Source organism: Vulpes lagopus, chromosome 2 (genome assembly GCF_018345385.1).
Source record: "Vulpes lagopus strain Blue_001 chromosome 2, ASM1834538v1, whole genome shotgun sequence".
NCBI lineage: Eukaryota > Metazoa > Chordata > Mammalia > Carnivora > Canidae > Vulpes > Vulpes lagopus.
In genome coordinates, this window is record NC_054825.1 from 138,228,884 (window position 1) to 138,247,908 (window position 19,025).

Consider the following 19,025-nt stretch of genomic DNA (forward strand, 5'->3'; position numbering starts at 1 on the left):
GACAAACGGATGGGTCGTGCCCCTTCTTGAACAGGCGATTCTCCCTGCTTCTGCAGCTCGGCTCTTCCCCCTTTGCCCCGCGTCCTCTCGCATCCTCTGTGGGCCCCAGAATCCCACCCCCTTCCCTTTGGGGGTTGCCCTCGGAGCTGGTGTGGGTACGTGGGTCACCCCAACCCTCCGAACACGGCAGTGGGCAGGAGGGAAACCTGCGCTCTCACCTACAGTTTCAATGGCCTCCCTTTGCTGCTAGTGCCAAGCTAAGTGGGTTTTTTTGCTCAAAGATTTTATTTATTCATTCATGAGAGACACACACACACAGAGGCAGAGACACAGGCAGAGAGAGAAGCAGGCTCCATGCAGGGAGCCCGACGTGGGACTCGATCCCGGGTCTCCAGGATCACGCCCTGGGCTGCAGGCGGCGCTAAACCGCTGAGCCCCGCAGGCGGCCCCCAGGCTGCGTGTTTAATGCCATTGACCCGGGGTTGGCACGACAGGTCTGAGTGCGGGAACCTCTCGGTGCAGCAGAGCAGCCAAGTGCCGGGGAAGTGCTGGGTCAGCTCCGGAGAGAGCAGAGGAAGGAAGGCGGTGTCCCTGGGCGGGGCCGGCTGCCCCTGGCAGCTGCGGGGCGGGAGGCAGCTCCAGGTCGGCGAGGGCGCCGGCAGGTCCTGGGGGCTGGCCGGGGCTCCCGCTTGGAAGAGCCCCGCTGGGCCCGCTGGAGATTCAGGGGAGCCCAGAAGCCCGGGGCTAGTGCCCCGAGGGGAACGTGGGCAATGGCTGGGGGCCGAGCTGCGGCAGAGCCGGGGGCTCTCGGAGACGCGGCGGTTGCCCGAGCCGAGCGGCGAGCTGCGGAGTCCCCGGCGGCCTCCCCGGCGGCCTCCCCAGCGCGCACCTGCTGCGCCAGGCTGCCTGCGGCCCGACGGGCGTTCACTTCGCGGAGGCGGGCGCTGCGGAGGGGCGCGGGGACAGCCGTGCTCTCTGTGCTCAGGCGACCTCCGTCGGCTGGAGTGCGGTTCGCTTCCCCGACCGAGGGCTGCGGGATGCATGGGCCTGCCTGCACCCCCGGGCTCCCCGACAGGCCACCTGCGGCCCGCAGCCCTGGGAGGAGGCGAGGCCAAGCCCTCTGTGCGGGACGCCCTGGTCACCGCCCCGTCACTGGCCAGGGCCGAGGCTACAGTCCTTCTACTCAGAAATGGCTGTTATAAAGACCTTACAGTTAAGAGATAAAGTGTATTCTCCTTTTACTGCAGAAAAAGTGATTTGTTTTCAGCTTAGGAGTTTAATAGGCAGCCAAAAATAATCCGAGACTTTAGGTGTGCAATTTCCCAACAAGCCGTCAACTTTTTCTTGTTGTTTTGAAGGGACTTTGAATTGGCCTGTTTTATACCCTTATATTCTCATAGAAACTAAAACTCGTTGAGCAAAGCCTTCAGGAACGGCATCTACTTTCTATAATGTTGGGGGATGGGGGTGAGTGTTGGGAGGGGGGAGGCAGCTGAGAGGTCAGAGACCCCACCCCAACATCCTTTCCTTCTGACCCGCTGGGCCCCTCACTGGCCGGGGAGAGAGAAAGCTTAGAGCTGCGTGGCAGAGATGGCCTTATTCACAGATTTCCCGAGGGCTCATGGAAGCTCCTGATCCATATCCTCTCCCCAACACTCATAGCTGGGGTGGACAGACCCGGTCCAGAGCCACCTCTCCAGAAAGGCACTGATGGAATCCACGAAGCCGAGTGGGGGCACTGTGAGTTGGGGTGTCTCCCCTGGAGTGAGATGGACGTTTCTCCCATTTCTAAAATGAGTCTTGGGCTTGGCTGTCTGATATCACAGTTACCTGACGGACATTGACCGGATCGCCATGCCATCATTCGTGCCAACACAGCAAGACGTGCTTCGTGTCCGAGTGCCCACAACTGGCATCATCGAGTATCCGTTTGACTTGGAAAACATCATCTTTCGGTAAGACGTGGTCCATTGGAATGTGTGTGGCCTTGGTAGCCCCCAAATGGGTTCTTTTTTCTTAAGATTTTATTTATTTATTCATGAGAGACACACAGAGAGAGGCAGAGGGAGAAGCTGGCTCCATGCAGGGAGCCGGATGTGGGACTTGATCCCAGGACTCCAGGATCAGACCCTGAGCTGAAGGCAGACGCTCAACTGCTGAGCCACTTAGGTTCCCTCCTGGGGGATCTTTAAGAGGAACCTGGCATGTGGGTCCTGATATCGTTGGGGTGGGTGTGGGCTGAGCCTGGGATCTAATCTCATGTATTGCCAAGGGTGGAACCACTCAAAAGCATTGGTTCTCAGCCTTGGCTACATATTGGAATCCCCTGGGGATTTTTAAAAACAGACCATCTTTTGGACCTCACAGTAGGGACTTGTGTTTCCTAGGTTTGAATCTGGGGTGTCTTCTCTAAGCCCCTTGAGGGTGCTAATGGACAGCCAAAGTTGAGCAGTGCTATTTCTAAGAAGTATCTGAGAACAGGCTTCCCAGTCCATGGTGCTCCCAAGTTAGGTCCCTAACTGAGTTGGGTGGGGAGTGGAGCCAGGTGCTTAGATCTGGCCTGACCCCCCCTGGTCAGGCATTCTGTGTCCTCCGCAGAGTCGCCGTAGTGCTAGCTGCATGGAATGGCATTAACCCTATCTGCCCAGAAAGTGAAAAGAGCCATCACTCTCACTTCTTTGTGAGGTGGGGCTGCATATTGTGGGATACCATCGGCCTCCCCTGGTCTTTTCCTTACCCTTCAAGAGATATCCTGACCTCACAGGAAGATGTCTCTCTTGCTTCTAGGTGGTGGTAGTAAACCAGTAAAGAACGCTGCCCAGGAATAGGCAGTCACCATGACCAAATTATATCTTGTATTTCTTGAGAGCAGGCTTTTCTCTGAGGAGCAGAGTTACATTAGCTAATTAGTGGAGGATTAATCCATTTACTGGTGTCTATAGCAATCTTGGCTGCCACCCAGCTCTTCCAGGGGAGACACTTAAAAAAAAAAAAAAAAGCAAAGGCATCAAGTTATCAATATGAAAAATGAGCTTCAAATTCGTCTCAGGATTAATGATGTTTCTCGGGAAATTCAGAGGATTATTCAGGTGGGCAAGGGACCAGTGCCTCAGCCCAGTATGCTTAGAAATTAGACATTTTCTCTTCTCTTAAAAATTTGGAGAAAAATTCTTCTTCAGACTTGCCCTCTTGGGTGTAGATACGTGGTGTCCACTCATGGGGCTGTCCAGGAATGGTTTCTTCATTTACAGTTGACCATTAGACAACACAGGTTTGAACTTACACATGGGCTTTTTTTTCCCCTAAATATGGTACAGTACACGTATTTTCCTTATGATTTTCTTCATATATATATGTGTATATATATATATATATATATATATTTATCTCCAGCTTACTTTAGTGTAAGAACATTGGATGTAATATCTGTACTGTATAAAATATGTGGGAACCAGTTGTTATTGGTGAGACTTCTGGTCAGCGGTAGGCTATTAGTAGTTAAGCTTTTGGGGGAGTCAAAAGTTATATGCACATTTTCAGCTGGTCAGCACCCCCCAACTCCTGCATTGTTCAAGGGTCAACTGTGCTGTAGTTCCTTGGAGATCATTACTGATCATAATTTTTAAAAAAGCTTTAAAAACAACTGAAGGGTTACCTCTCTGGTAATAAATTCCATCTTAATTGACAAAAATGTACTAAACAGGAGAATGAGCCTCGGTATGCAGAAGTTGCAGGGAAACAGATTTATCGCAAGTCCCTCTGGAGTGGGTGTGCAAGGCTTTCATGTTTTTGCCTGATCTCTTCCCTCTATAAAGTTCTTGTTTCTTTACTCTTGTTTCTTTATTCAGGTGTGTCTGGCTGGCTCAATCATATGCTCAGGTGGGGCATATGACTCTTGATCTCAGGGTCATGAGTTAAAGTCCCACGTTGGGGCTAGAACTTACTTATAAAATATTTATTAAAAAAATACTTCAGAGCAGAGTACAATCTAGAACAATTATTGCCAACCAGAGATTTGTATGTGCCCTGTCCAACCTCCCTAAATTAAGAACCTTTGATATATTCTTGCCAATGTCTACTGTTAAGAAATTTTTAGTTTTTCTACATAATTTTGACCAGGTCGTACTATTACATAGGCTTGGGACATGATTTAAATTTGTGAACAATAGCATGCTCATCCATAAAGTGGGGACCCTGCTCCCTTAGTAGACCTCGCCTGTATTACCCACCTGTGACACGTGGCTGGAGAAGGCACCCAATAGCGTTAGTGCCTTGCTCTGCGTGAGCAACTCCTGTGGGCAGTGGCTGTGCTGGAGAAGCCTTCCTCTCGTGGTCTGGAAGCCCATCCCCAGTTAAAGCGGTGTCTCTGGTCTAAGTTATGCACTTCCCCCACTTAGTAACCCCCATAATTGAATAGAAAACTTTTGACAAATATGGGTATGAACCTTTTTCCATTTTATGTGTTTATTTGGGGGTGCTGCTGCAGAACAGATCCAGAATGGGTGATAAGAGCCAAGTGGGGGAGTCAGGGGGGATAGAAGTAGGCTATATAATAGAAGCACCTGGTGTCCTGGGGGGCCCTTTGTGCTCACCTGCTCCAGCAGACAGTGGTGTGGAGCTGGCAGCAAGGGGAGGGGACACATGGTGGAACCAGCCCTTTGACCTGTTGCTTCCAAGGTTTTTTTCTTCTTTATTAACCCGAAGTTCCTTGTTTCTCACTTAGAACCGCATGGAAGAAAGCAAAGCCTTATTTAAAACCATTATTACCTACCCCTGGTTTCTGAACTCATCTGTGATTTTGTTCTTAAATAAGAAGGATCTTTTGGAGGAGAAAATCATGTACTCTCATCTAATTAGCTACTTTCCAGAATACACAGGTGAGTAAATGTCCCTGCTGCCCTCCCTGGCACTCAGCCAGCGATATTTACAGGGCCCCAGGGGTCTCTGCCTCTAACAGACTTTCTCACAGGGGTTCCAGGTACGTCCCTCTTCTTTCGCCTCAGCATCTCCACACGTGCCAAACCCATTAGTGAACTCTTTGTCCTCCAAGACCCAGCTCAGGCACATCCTTTTTGGGAGCGGGTGGGGAGTCCTGCTCATGCTCCCCGTGCTCGCTTGGCCTTCACTCCGTAGTGCTGTGTGTGTGCAGCTTCTGAGGCAGAGGCTGTGCTTGGTCTACCTTTGCCTCCCAGACCCCGTCAGAGTACCCACTCCTTCTTATGTGTAAGTTACCGTGGCAGCCTCCTTCCTGGGCACATGGTAGATGCTGAAGTTTTTACACAGAGGACCAATCCCAGGCTGCAAAGTTTTTATGTCCTGTTGCTAATTATTTCTGGTACCGGAGGTCTCAAACAGCAGCAAGTCTGATACTGATATATAGAGTACTGTGTGGTAGTGCCCTTTTTCCTTTTATTAACTGCACGGGCCATGTGGTTGAGAGCCCTCACCCTTTAAAATCAGACTTGTTCATGTTCCCACGTTCTCCCCTTTCCTGCTCCTAGTCCACTTCTGTCTGCCTGAGTGGCCCAAATCAGAATGTTTAATTGGGTCACTGTTTTTCAACAATTTGCTTTAAAGTACACTTTTAAGATAGCAGTGGATGCTTTAAAAGTCTCTTACGGGTTCATTAGGAGATATAACAACACCCCAGGGAAGCGATTCTCTAGAAATAAGAGAACTCAAAGAGGGAGTTCATCGAAACTGATTTGGGGGAGGACTTGGTAGTTAGTATCTTTCTTCTTTACTCCTGTAACTGCACTCTTGACTAGGACCCAAGCAGGATGTCAAAGCTGCCAGAGACTTTATCCTGAAGCTTTATCAAGATCAGAATCCTGACAAAGAGAAAGTCATCTATTCTCACTTCACATGTGCCACAGACACAGAGAATATCCGCTTTGTGTTCGCTGCTGTGAAAGACACAATTCTCCAACTCAACCTGAGGGAATTCAACCTGGTGTAGAAGCTGCTGCCCACTCCTCACCCATTCCCCGAGACAGAACCTGCAAGCTCCTCACATTTTATTTGCAAGTGCTCGTGATATCAACCCACCCCCTGGCAGCACCAAGTCCATCACGCAGGCCACAGGGACAGGTGATGGACCTTGTGAGATATTTGAGTAAAGCAAACTTTTTCAAAGTCTTTATTTCTAAATTGTTTTTATATTTCTTTCCTTGACTTTTGGCTATAAGATTTCATGTAAGTTTTGAATTTGATATTTTATAGAATTTTTTAAAAGCCACTGTGATTTACTATTTTTTTTTAAGTTAAAGTGTGTTTAATAATAGTCCTTAACACGTCCTGTAATGGAGGGATCTGTTAATTTATAGATCATGCCTTGAGACCTCTAGGATTAATTTTTTTTTAAAGAAAGTTAATGGGTTTGAAGCTTTTTATTCAATCTTTTAACTTTGAGATTCTAAATTGAATGTTTTTCTCTTTGTGCTGAAGCATGCATTTAACATGTCATCAAAAGATTTTTAAAGTTATTTTGAGTTAAATATTTTTTTTGAGTTAAGTATTTCTAAGCCACATTCATGACTATATCAGTATATCTTAATTTTGCCATATTTTGATCACTATACAGCCAAAGTTGACATAAATGGGCTCTAGACAGCATATATGTTGTGTTGATGAAATGTGTATCTGTGTGTATATATGACCAAATTTTGTAAACTTATGAAGTGGCTGAAAGCCTAAGTTGTTTAACAAATGTAATGTAACCCCTGCCAAAGTTCCGATGGCCACCACAGATTTGCTGTTTGAACCACATATGCTGTGCCTTTCTGAGGAGGCTAAGAATATACCATCTGCCATTAGCATTGGATTATGTTGTGTTTCTTTGTGCTTATGGTTGATTGATATACTATGAAAGTCACAGCATTTTTCTAACTCAAACTTTCTAAATGTCCTTGTAGGGGAGGAGAAATAAATTTCCTTTTACCTTCTTGGTTCCTGAGATCCCCAAACAGATTAGGGAAAACAAAACACATTAGTTTAATCATATGTGTGCCTCTGTATACAGGAGAGATAACCAGATGAACTGAGTAACTTTCCGAGTAGGCCCGGCTCTCCCCTTGAGTAAGTTCTTCAGCTAAAGATGTTGGGGGAGGAGGAATCACTAGGAAGGAGGTTAATCAGGTGCAGCCTAGTAAAGGAGAGAGTAAGGGTGTTAGAATGTAGAGTCAGCCTCCTCTTTCTGGAGGAATCACTAGGAAGGAGGTTAATCAGGTGCAGCCCAGTAAAGGAGAGAGTAAGGGTGTTAGAATGTAGAGTCAGCCTCCTCTTTCTGGCACAACCCTCACAAATGGAGATTTCCTTTATACAAGTACATTTCCCTCAGGAAATGGAGAGTAGCTTTTACTAGGTTTTCAGAGCTTTTGCTGGATCTCCTGTTTCTTAAAAATAATTAGTTCAAAATAATCCTTATGCCAAAGAGGCATACTTTAGGGTGCCATAGTCTATTTCCCTTTGAGTCTGCCTTTGAAATATCAAATTAGTTTCACAGCCCAGAAGCTGAGTTGATTGACAGATTGCTCTGTAGTTTCACTGAACCAGTCTCAGTATTGAGAGAGAACAGGTCAGGTTGGTTAACAAGTTGTGTCTCCTTTCAGGAAGTAGAAGCCCAGTTAGGCCTCTGTACTACAAACAGGTATTTAATAAGCATTTCTATGGAAAAAAAGGAAAAGGTTAACCGTTGGGGTAAATTATACACTAAACCTCGGTCCTGAGGGCAGTGGGTCAGAAGACTTCTACATGTTGGGATCAGAGGATCTTTTGCAGTTTGAATGTCTCTGTCATCAGGTGTTGAGGTAAACTTTGCCCCACAAAGCAACAAGCATGACAACTGTAAACATGAGCTATTGTGGCCATTTCTGTGGAGTTTATATCAAGTCTTTCACATTTAGTTTGCAGGCTTGGGTCAACACTTTTGCAAAACTGAAATAATAACTTCTGAAAATGATGAAAGACTTACAAAATGGCCATCATCAAAGATCTGATGAGAGTTCACTGCAAGGCAGCTGACAAGGACATTTGATTACTTCTGTGACCTACATTTTAAGATAAGCAGAATTTTAAGTGATAGCATTACACCAGGAGATATCGAATTTCCATGCAGTTTGTTTTTAGTGATTCCAAGTCAAAAAAGAGCAGAGGAAAACTAGGAATGCGAGTTTGAAGGGGTCAATAGCAAGATGTGAGGAAACTAGAAGACTTCATGATTAAGTCCATTTACAGGTAAATAAACCCTCAGACAACACAACTAGATACTGATACCCACAAGAGTGTATTATAGTATCTACTGAAGCATCATCTTGCTCTGTAATCATCCATACTTTTACCAAGGATAATTACAATAAAATTACACTTGGCCTGATTACTTACATAACAACAATAGTGATTGACCATATAGACTCTTTTAAATGTGCTTTATTGGAACTTTTTATAAGGACTCTCAAGTTAGACTTTTTAAGAGCCTCCTGAGGCCAGAAAGCCGAGATCTTACCCTCACTCTTTGCCTACAGTACCTATAGATTTGAGTTAGTCACTCTCTTCTCAAGATCTCCCAAATATCCTAAGGTTCCTGCATCTGCCAGGAAATAATCTTTCTTACAGGAACCCTGGAGGAAGGGAGCTATACTGACTCCATGAAGTCAACCTTCATGAGAGGGAGTGAGCAAGCACATGCCCACAAGTGGGAGGAGACGGAGAGGGAAAAGAGAATCTTCAGCAGGCTCCATGCCCAGCACAGGGCTCAATCTCACAACCCTGAGATCATGACCTGAGCCAAAATCAAGAGTCAGACACTTAACAGAGCCATCTGGGCACCCCAAGAGATCCATTTTTAAAATATTCATCATAACCCTAAATAAAAGGAACCCATCCACCCTTGCTTACAGAGTTACCGCTTTGGAAGTTACTCCCTGTGAACTTCCTTTTTTTGCTGCAAATTTTACCTTGTGCAACAAGTCAACCTGGTGTAGTATTGATCTTGTGCCTGGCCAAGGAGCAAAGTCAAGCTGGTTTAGTTCCACGTTTGCCAGATGGAAGAAAACTTTTAGCTTTATATGAGACTATTGACAGTAGACTTTATGTTTATACATTTATGAATTCTATTTTAGCTAGATTTAGGTATTCCAATGAATTTCCATACATTAACATAGGAATATTTTATGGCTTAAAATTACCCAAAAGAGGGACTCCTGGGTGGCTCAGTCAGTGAAGTGTCTGCCTTTGGCTCATGATTCCAGGATCCTGGGATCCATCTCCACGTTGGGAATCCTTGCTCAGCAGGGAGTCTGCTTCTCCCTCTCCCTGTTTGTGCTGCTTTCTCTCTCTCTTACTCTCAAATAAATTTTTAAAAATTTACCAAAAAAGATTCTGAAAGTTAAAGTAGACCTATGTTATAAAGCTTGATCGTTGTTGATAATTTCATAAACTTCAATCTCACTTAAATCTACTTAATTCACTTGTTCTTGATCATATTGGGATTACTTCTAAAAATTTCATGAGACATTAATGCCAAGATCCTGTCATTTTTCTTGCTGATAATTTTTCTAACAGAGATAACATGAACTCTTTGAATAAACTAGGTAGAATAAAAGTCGTGTGTCTTGGGACACCTGGGTGGCTCAGTGGTTGAGCGTCTGCCTTGGGCTCAGGGCATGATCCCAGCATCTTGGGATCGAGTCCTGCTTCTCCCTCTACCTCTGTGTGTCTCTCATGAATAAATAAAATCTTAAAAAAAAATGCACTACATCCAAAGCTGACAACCTGAAAACATACCTATTTTAATTAAACCAAATTAAACTAGCTTTTATTTACTGAATACCTTCCCAGATCGCATGAAACTTGGAAAACATTTGGGCTAGTTTTTGTATTTCTGAGTCTAGAAAATGCTTAATTCATTTAAGCAGTTATTTCTGAGCCAGTTAAGTAGAGCTGGTATACAAGTTAATTTTGGCAATACCATCCAGCAGTAGAAAAATATCACATTTACAACATACATCTATAGACATACACATAGATATAAACAGAGACCTTATACCTATCACTGTAATGTTTTAAACTGTGAATCAGGTACAATAATACAAAACTCAGTAGAAAGAACAGTTGGATCCAAATTGTGTTTCTGGCAATGGAAGGAGTTAAGCTTACTTATGGCTAACTCAGATCACTAAAGTGTTTGTTTTTTTTTAACCAATATTTGTAGAGAAAGATGCTTTTTAAAAAAATTTTGTCCAATTTCCAATTAGCTCCTTTTTTCCTTCTGATAGGAACCATCTCCCTAAAGTCTTCATATCAAAGAGATGGCTCTCAGGTCCTAGGGAAGATGGGGGTAGATAATGTAAATCACAGGCATGGGGAATGAATCCAAGTTTCTTCTAAGGAGCTTGGGGGGGCGTCTATCTGCCTATTATCAGAAGTCTAGAGTAATTACTATTAAAATTTTTCCTTTTCTTAAGTGCAGGACCATTCTATTTCCAATATTCCAATTTTTTTAAAAAAATCTTATTTATTCATGAGAGAGAGAGAGAGAGAGAGGCAGGCAGAGACACAGGCAGAGGGGGAAACAGGCTCCACAACAGGGAGCCCAACATGGGACTCGATCCCGGGACTCCAGGATCAGGCCCTGGGCTGAAGGCGGTGCCAAACCGCTGAGCCACCCGGGCTGCCCCAATATCCCAATCTTATATCTGCAAGCATTTTGAAATGAACGGGAGGTTTTGAGATTGTTAAGGATAGATGGGACTTCGGATTGCTTCTAGAACCATGTTTCTAGTTTTATAAAGAGTCAAAAGATATAGTATTTCTAATTCGTCAAGGAAGTAGGGGAGCCTGAATGATATTGTGGGCTTAACACATCCATCCAACTACATTATCTTCAATTTGCTTCTTTATATCAATATTCCATTCCAAAATGGAAATCAAAAGATTTCTAGGTCCAGGAGCTTCAGGACTGAATGCAGTATGCCTTTTAGAGTAGATATATAAAGCCTTCAACACTCTGATGCTCTCCTTTTTTGAGTGTATAATCCAACCTTGGACCAATTCACTTTAGGGGGAAAAGACTCTACTCTTGCTTCTATCGGTCCATGAACATCAGCTTTGGCCAATCCTTTCCTGATCATTTGCAGAAGGGCCTGAAAGAAATTCTGGTCATCCATTTCCTCTGTGAGGGGAGTCTGCCCCAGTGGGCTGGCTGGCCGGCCTGATCACTGCACTGTAAACATGGGTGGGAAGAGGATCCCTGAGTAGCCAATCAAGGTCCCTGTGAGTGGGGTTGTGAATGGTCACCTCTTCTCTAAATCTGACAATCTTCTGGATAAAAAGGGCTTTTTATTAAGAGAGTCCTCAAGGCTAGATGCTACATTCCTTCATGTCCTTTTTAATTTGATCATTCCATAGATGCTAGTAAAGCAACTGTTTAGATTGAGAGCTCTCTGAGCATTTTCAAATATATACGTTTTTTTCCCATTCAAAAGGTCCATCATCTGGCTATTGAGGAGTAGAATCTTGTATTAATCTCCATAGGGACTCCAACCCATAAGCCTTTTTATGGCTTAACTGTGGATGCCGAGAAGTACCCCCTTTGGGCAGATAAGAGGTAACCAACCCTTTGCTGGAAAAGATGAAGTTGTTACAGGTTCCAGAAAGTTCACTCTTAGTCTAAGAAAGTAAAGACCTTCCTTGTCACGGGCAATAAGAATAATGTAGTCTCGTTTCTCAAGGGAATGTGAGACCCCTCCAGTCCCAGACCCACATGCTAATCTGTTACTGCAGAACATATCCCTGGAAAGGTACTTTTCTGGTATGGAGACAATGATGGTTGAGACGACAGGCCCCTTATGGACTAGGAACTCCTAAGACAAACTCCCGAGAACTTGCACAGTGGGATAGAGAGAGAGAATGTTGCTTCTCACTTATGTCTTGGATCTCCAACCTATTCGGCTGGCTGCCACATATGAACTCATACTTGCATCTTCCCTCTAGTGAAAACACATCATATACTAAAGATCACGAACAGCTTCGGATCATCAGCTAACTTATGCAAAGTGCTCAAGACCAGTAATCAAGGGAATTAATACAAGATTTTGTTTTTTAAGTTCTTGCTAGCACTGAGTTATTGTCATTTTTTACCTTTGGCTGACAAAGCATGTTAGAAAGTGATGGCTTTCAAACACTTCTAGTAGCAAGAAAGCTATCTAGTAAATCGTAACAAAAGATAGTAATAACAAAGTATTTTCTTAAGTCATGCAAAGGCTGCTCTCTCCATATCAGAGATGAATTAATCATCTCTGCTAATATTAATCAATTATGCAAGTAAAAAAAATTCTAACACTTCTTTCCAAATATACTCCTTACTTACTGAGCAAATGAGCCATTTGAAGTTTGCTGAGGTTGAGAGGCACAATCTCAGTGCTTTGCTTTACAATCTACAAAGTATTAACCAAAAGCTTTTAGTTTCCAATGACCATGCTGGGCTGGAATGCTGTCTTATAGAAAAATCAGGACTTTGGGCCATCTGTTTGTCATCAACATTTATTTAGGCCCCCAAAAGGGGAGATTTTTTTTTTTTTTTTTTAATTTTCATTTATTTATCATAGTCACAGAGAGAGAGAGAGAAAGAGGCAGAGACACAGGCAGAGGGAGAAGCAGGCTCCATGCACCGGGAGCCAGACGTGGGATTCGATCCCGGGTCTCCAGGATCGCGCCCTGGGCCAAAGGCAGGCGCTAAACCGCTGCGCCACCCAGGGATCCCCAAAAGGGGAGATTTTAAATAGGTGAGGGAGGACTTATTGGTAATGTTTCTGGGTCTACCCAGGAACTAAAAACAGGCAGACTAAAGATCAGAAATCTTTTTTTGATCTGTTTTATGTGGAAAAAATACACATAAACTAAGGAGCGATCTGACCAAGAAATCTAATTCTACCAAGAGCAAAAATTAATGATAAATATATATATATATATATATATATATATATATATATATATATATATATATATTAAAGTCATTAGTGACCATGGCTAATCAATTTTTTGGGAAAAAAAAAAAAAGATACCAAGGCCAATTTCAAGACAAAGAACTTCACTGTAAATATCTTTGTTTATAAATTATCAGAATAAAAAAACAACAACAAGAAGGCAAAGACTGTTAACAGGCAACTGGGTCAGGAGCCCACATAAAGGGTATAAGATACATAAAAGTGAAGGAAATATTGCAGCGATGCAGAAATAGATATTTTAAAAATGAATTAACATCATCAATAACCATATTTTTACCAATTAATAGTAAGCATCCCAAAGAAGCACACACAATTTGGTCAATACAAAAATTAGTATTTTTAAAGTGCACATTTCCTAAAAAATCCATTTTCATATATCACACATATTCATATACAGAGATGATCATTTTTAAAGTAACAGTCTACTTGACTTTGAAATAAACCCCAGATACTAACAGTTTATGTATAAAATTATTGATATTGAGGAACATTTCAATGTAGTCTACATCTTCATTTGAGGGTTTTTCAGCCTCTAAATGGAGAACCTTTGGGTAGTCAATGGAACACTGATGGTATGATGGCATAATAAGGGATATGGGGGCCTTCCAACATGTTCTAAGCACATTTATGATTATTAGACTTTTTAATGTATAACTCTCATAGGACTTGTTATAGGACCTTACTAGAAAGGATTCATTATTAAGGTATCAGAGCAATACTTATAATAATGAGTGGTGTTGAGAGGGTTTTCAGATTGACAAGTACCTACCATAGCGAGTATTAAGCTAGAACACATATTAACTTGAATAAGGTAATAAAAACTTTACACATATATCAAACTATAAAATCTGAAGTTACATGTTAGTTATGTAGCTTTTGGGTAACCAAAATTACCAACTTTTTTTTTGAAAATGCATATTTATGCTTTAAAAAAGAACGTGTAATTCTAAAGTAAAACTTAAAAAAAAATGACATGGAACAATTTATTTTACAAAACAGGAAATAAAGTAGAAAAGGTTTCAATTAAACATGAAGGAGGTTTCTAATAGAGTAGGATCCAGCATCTTCTCAGTTCAAGTGCTGGCCTGCTTGCTGAATAACCCTGCAACAAGTACTTCGTTTTACACCAATTGTGGTAAAAAGAAAAGAAGCATGAGCAAAGGTCTGCATTAATAGCTGTATTGGCCAATAACCAAAACTACAGAGTGAATGAACCATAAAAATTTTAATTGCTTAATACTAACTGGATTGGTCAGGATTGGCAGTCAGGTATAATTTCAAAAGTACATTTAAAGCATTGGGTGAATGGCCCTCTTTGAAGGCATGTAAAGGAGCTACAGGGGATCCTGAGTAATAGCACCAAAGAAAATCATATTGAGTGAATTTTGTCCTGAACTTTGAATAAGGAATGCAGGTTATTTCTACTGGAAATCTACAGAAATGAGGAAATCCAATGATTTCACATCGACTGCACTGACATTTATACAGCACCCTCCAGAGAATGAGTACTTCAACCCTATAAAAGTGTGACCTCTATCTAAGCTCCCCATTTTTAAGGGACATTACCACCTGTACAGTGAGTGAGTGACATCAAAGGCATATCGAGCAAATTCATAAAAGGAGAGAACTTCTGTCCCCAGTCCTAGTAAAATGCCTAGTGAGAGAGAAATATCTCTAGTTAAATGATAGCCTGTGGCCTTTTTTGGGTGCCGTTTGCAGATCTAACTTTTCTATGTTTTTTTGTGGTACCTTGAGGGCATCTGGTACACACCAGGAAAGGAAAACACCTTATAAAAAGCAAAACAAGAGCCATCCTACCTTCTTACTCAAAAGAAAAAGTGTTCACAATCTGAAGATATCCCTGAGTGCGGGTCTGCTGCTCCTGATCTAAGGTCAGGGCCCACACAATCCACACTGTTCCAACAATCAGTGGATGGCCCATGCCTCCCACAGCAGTGGCTCACAAGGTCTGTTTTTTTTTTTTTTTTAAACTGCAATTCATAACAGGAAATAACATTTTATATTGTGACCCAGTGCACACAGTATATAAACTAGGAAACATTTCAGCAAACGATATTTAACCTTGTTATATACAATGTTCTCTTATTTTCATTTCTGTTCCACTTTTAAAATATGCTGGCCTTGAGCTGTGAAATTGGTTTTATGGCCTCCTAATATGTTAAAACCTACAGTCTGGAAAACACTGTCCTTGAGGAGTTTGACAGATCTTGAGAAAAGGTAAAAAGCAATGGCCTTGGAACCCAAACAAATTTTTCTCAATTGTGTTGGCAGGAACACAAAAACATCCAGTTCCAAACAGCTACTTGTATCTGCAGTGTATTCGGTACCCAGTTTCAACTCCTATAGGCAACCTAGCTTAGTATATTCTGTCCCAACCTTTTTTTTTTTTAATAATAAATTTATTTTTTATTGGTGTTCAATTTGCCAACATAGTTTCTTTTTTAGTTTTTTTAAAAAATTAATTTATTTATGGTAGACAGAGAGAGAGAGAGGCAGAGACACAGGAGGAATGAGAAGCAGGCTCTATGCCAGGAGCCCGATGCGGGACTCGATCCCGGGACTCCAGGATCACGCCCTGGGCCAAAGGCAGGCGACAAACCACTGAGCCACCCAGGGATCCCCAATTTGCCAACATACAGAATAACACCCAGTGCTCATCCCGTCAAGCACCCGCCCCTGTGCCTGTCACCCATTCACCCCCACCCCCCGCCCTCCTCCCCTTCCACCACCCCTAGTTCGTTTCCCAGAGTTAGGAGTCTTTATGTTCTGTCTCCCTTTCTGATATTTCCCACCCATTTCTTCTCCCTTCCCTTCTATTCCCTTTCACTATTATTTATATTCCCCAAATGAATGAGAACATATAATGTTTGTCCTTCTCCGATTGACTCATTTCACTCAGCATAATACCCTCCAGTTCCATCCACGTTGAAGCAAATGGTGGGTATTGTCCCAACCTTTTTAATACAGGGACCTTGGCTTGGCCTGAAGGATCACTTAACACTGGCAACTGATGACTGAATGGTGCAGAAAATTCAGCACTAAGTAGAGTCTGTATTTTTATCAGGAATAAAATACTATGATATTTCTAAGAGATAAGCTAGATGTATATTCACTGGGAAAATTTAGTTACTACAATCATAAAAAAACCCCAACAAGATAATTATGATAGAAATGGTAATATAAGAAGAAATTCTTATTTATTTGGAAGCCACAGGACAGTTTTGTAATGGGTTATGATTGTGGAGGAGGGTGGTCCAGGGAAGAACTCCCTACAGCAGCTCATGATTATTTAGGGACCAGAAAATAACTTGGCTATATTAAACTTAACCTGGGGATAATCCCAAGGTCTTGCTAACACTAGGGAAAAGGCATACAATACATAACACAGTAAGAGGGAAGCCAATGGAGAAACGCATATGCTCCTAGGTTCAGGCATTATTTTGTAAATGTGAAGAAATCACATGGTTCTTATTGTACCAGAAATCAAAGTTGCTATTTCTGATGGTCATAGTTTTCTGGAGGAGAGCTGACAAGGAACAGACACATTGCCTTGGGCTTTACATAGTAAATCACAGACCAGAATATATGCTGTGCTAGAATTAAGAGGCTGGGGCTGGAGAAGGGACACTACTCAGGATCTCATTCCATACCAGCTACCAACCAACCAAGAGAAGTTTAAAGCTCTCAAACAGAGAGCCGTTGTTAAATATAATTTGGGGAAGATTATTTTCAAATACAGTAAGATAATGGACTCTGTAATGTTCAAGAAAAAAGAATACAGAATCAAACACACAATTATAAAATGTTATGCTACAAAGACTGACTCATTAGCTAGTAATCTACAGATGTTCCTTATTTAAATGAAGACGATCCTCTAAGACAATTGATAAATGATTGCTCTTGTAACTGTGGGTCCTTCTATGCTAGAAACAAAGGAAGTGATAGGAAGTGTTGATCCGCAGACCACCACTAAAGAATAAGAAAAGATTATTTCTAGGTCCTCCTTGGTACGGGCACAGGAAGAACAGGGACAGGGAGGCTGGCTAGTTATAAGACCCATTCCTTGCTGCTCTCCAGAAGATACCAGAAAAACCTTTATGCTTACTCTTTTATTAGGACTTTCCCTTTTACCATGGAACATGCAAGAAGTTATGAGTCTGTATTTTTTCTGAGAATGAAATCATGAAACTGTAACAGGTGATGAGGTACTTGGTTAATGGCACGGAATAGAACTTCAGTGAAGCAACATTGCAGGTGGGGACAATCACTGAAAGTTTTCTGGCCATTACTCTTAGTTTTAATTCTAATGTTTATAAAATTAGAGGAGCTGAGCAACAGAGAAAATGTCTATGTTACTTTAAACAAAGGTCATCTTGGGAACACACACTACAATGGGGTATGAAATTTGTCATCTTGTGATTCAATTTATGTTCAGCAAAGAAAAAATTCTGGGGGAAACTATTGATAATAAACAATGTATTTTTATAATCAAAGGAAAATCAGTAGTAGGATTCGGTCAGGAAGAAATACAATTAAAGTCTGGCATGCTGTTTATTTTAGCTTTTACAACAAAGCAAGGGTTTGAGGACCCTGAGGAGATTTTCACAATCACTGACTATACAGAGTCTCCAATCCCAGAAACAGTTTATAATAATTTCATGGCACATACAACATGCATCAAATACTCTGTATTATTCAATAACTAAATAAGACACCGCATCATTCTCTTCATGGTTCACAATCATATACTCATCCCATTTCACTGGAAAAAGTCCATTAATATTAAGGAATAAGGATCTTGGACAAAAACCAAGAAAAAAACCCTATCACCTTATTTTCACTAATGCCACAGCCCATGATTTTTGTTCTAATGAGCTTTTACAAGTGATTCTCACTTGAATAACTAGAGAAAGCACAGTAGCAATTCCTCATCTTCTGCTAACAGAACAGGCAATGGACACTTTAGGATACAGACATTTACTTACAAGAACAGCTGTCTGTTTTGAAGCATAATTTGTATCTTAAGATGATGGGAATTCTGTTTATTTCATATTATCAGTGAATGGAAAGTTAAGGCTTGAGGGATTTTCCTTTAAAGTCAGCAATCTGTTAAAAATGTGACTTGGGTAAACCAAGTAGATCCCATGAAGTTGACTTGAGGAAATATTTCTAAGGCTTCAAAGTTCTGAAAGGGGCTTTTCCATTTTGGATATGACACTCAATTCTTCTAGCCTTTCTTAAGATGAGGCTTGAAGGGGGTATTAATCTGTATTATATAATATTAAAAAAGGTCATTTTTCATAGTCATGCTATGAAAGTATAATTCAAACCTATCCTTTATAAAAAAATAAGGAAAATAATACCAAAATATTTATCTGTAAAAAGAACTTCATGTCTCTAAAGAAACCACCACTAAATTTCTCTTGATACCATTGAGGCAATGATTTGATCATTTACCCAGCACTGATTCAGGGTGTCTGAAGTAAGCATGATAGAAGTTTAAAATGTGAACAAGAAACATTAAACTTAGCTCCATGAGGGGTGTGAATACGGGCAATTTCTCCACATTGCAAAGAATCACTCGGAGCAAATATTTAAGATTCGAAAGAGAAATGTTTCTTTTATAAAGTAATTAGAATTTTAACCAGATACATGATTCAAGTTAGAAAATCAAAGGGATCCCCAATGAGCTGCAATATTTTAATCACATGACTGTTTTTCTACCTGATTGTAACCGTTTTTTTTTTTTTCTTTCGTACGTGAAATTACTTCTGTAGTATACTTTCCAAACTGCTTTTGGAAGGTACAAGGTGGAAATTCTAATGATTTATTGCTGTGTCTCTTCAGGTAGTATTCTCCATCAGAATCTCGGGGAAGGTTCTCTTGCTTCTTCTAGTTTTGTGAGGATCCACTGTCATGGAGAAATAAACCAACATTTGCTTATTTTAAGAACTCGCAACGAAACTCAAAATGTAATGAATGTAAATCTAGAAGTTGGCT

General features: G+C 41.6%; 2 protein-coding genes across 2 annotated transcripts in view; one reads left to right on the forward strand and one right to left on the reverse strand.

Annotated features, from left to right (window-relative positions):
* The window catches only part of LOC121478324 (guanine nucleotide-binding protein subunit alpha-14), a 183,222-nt gene extending 176,401 nt beyond the window's left edge, over positions 1 to 6,821 (forward strand). The window contains exons 4-7 of the mRNA XM_041733290.1: positions 1,827 to 1,955; positions 3,050 to 3,089; positions 4,724 to 4,877; positions 5,769 to 6,821. Coding sequence (XP_041589224.1) covers positions 1,827 to 1,955; positions 3,050 to 3,089; positions 4,724 to 4,877; positions 5,769 to 5,959 — 514 coding nt within the window. The 3' untranslated portion in view covers positions 5,960 to 6,821. The remainder of the gene's footprint in view (positions 1 to 1,826; positions 1,956 to 3,049; positions 3,090 to 4,723; positions 4,878 to 5,768) is intronic.
* A 10,665-nt stretch (positions 6,822 to 17,486) lies between these two features.
* VPS13A (vacuolar protein sorting 13 homolog A) overlaps positions 17,487 to 19,025 on the reverse strand; it is a 233,138-nt gene continuing 231,599 nt past the window's right edge. Inside the window, exon 72 of the mRNA XM_041740166.1 lies at positions 17,487 to 18,936. Coding sequence (XP_041596100.1) covers positions 18,886 to 18,936 — 51 coding nt within the window. The 3' untranslated portion in view covers positions 17,487 to 18,885. The remainder of the gene's footprint in view (positions 18,937 to 19,025) is intronic.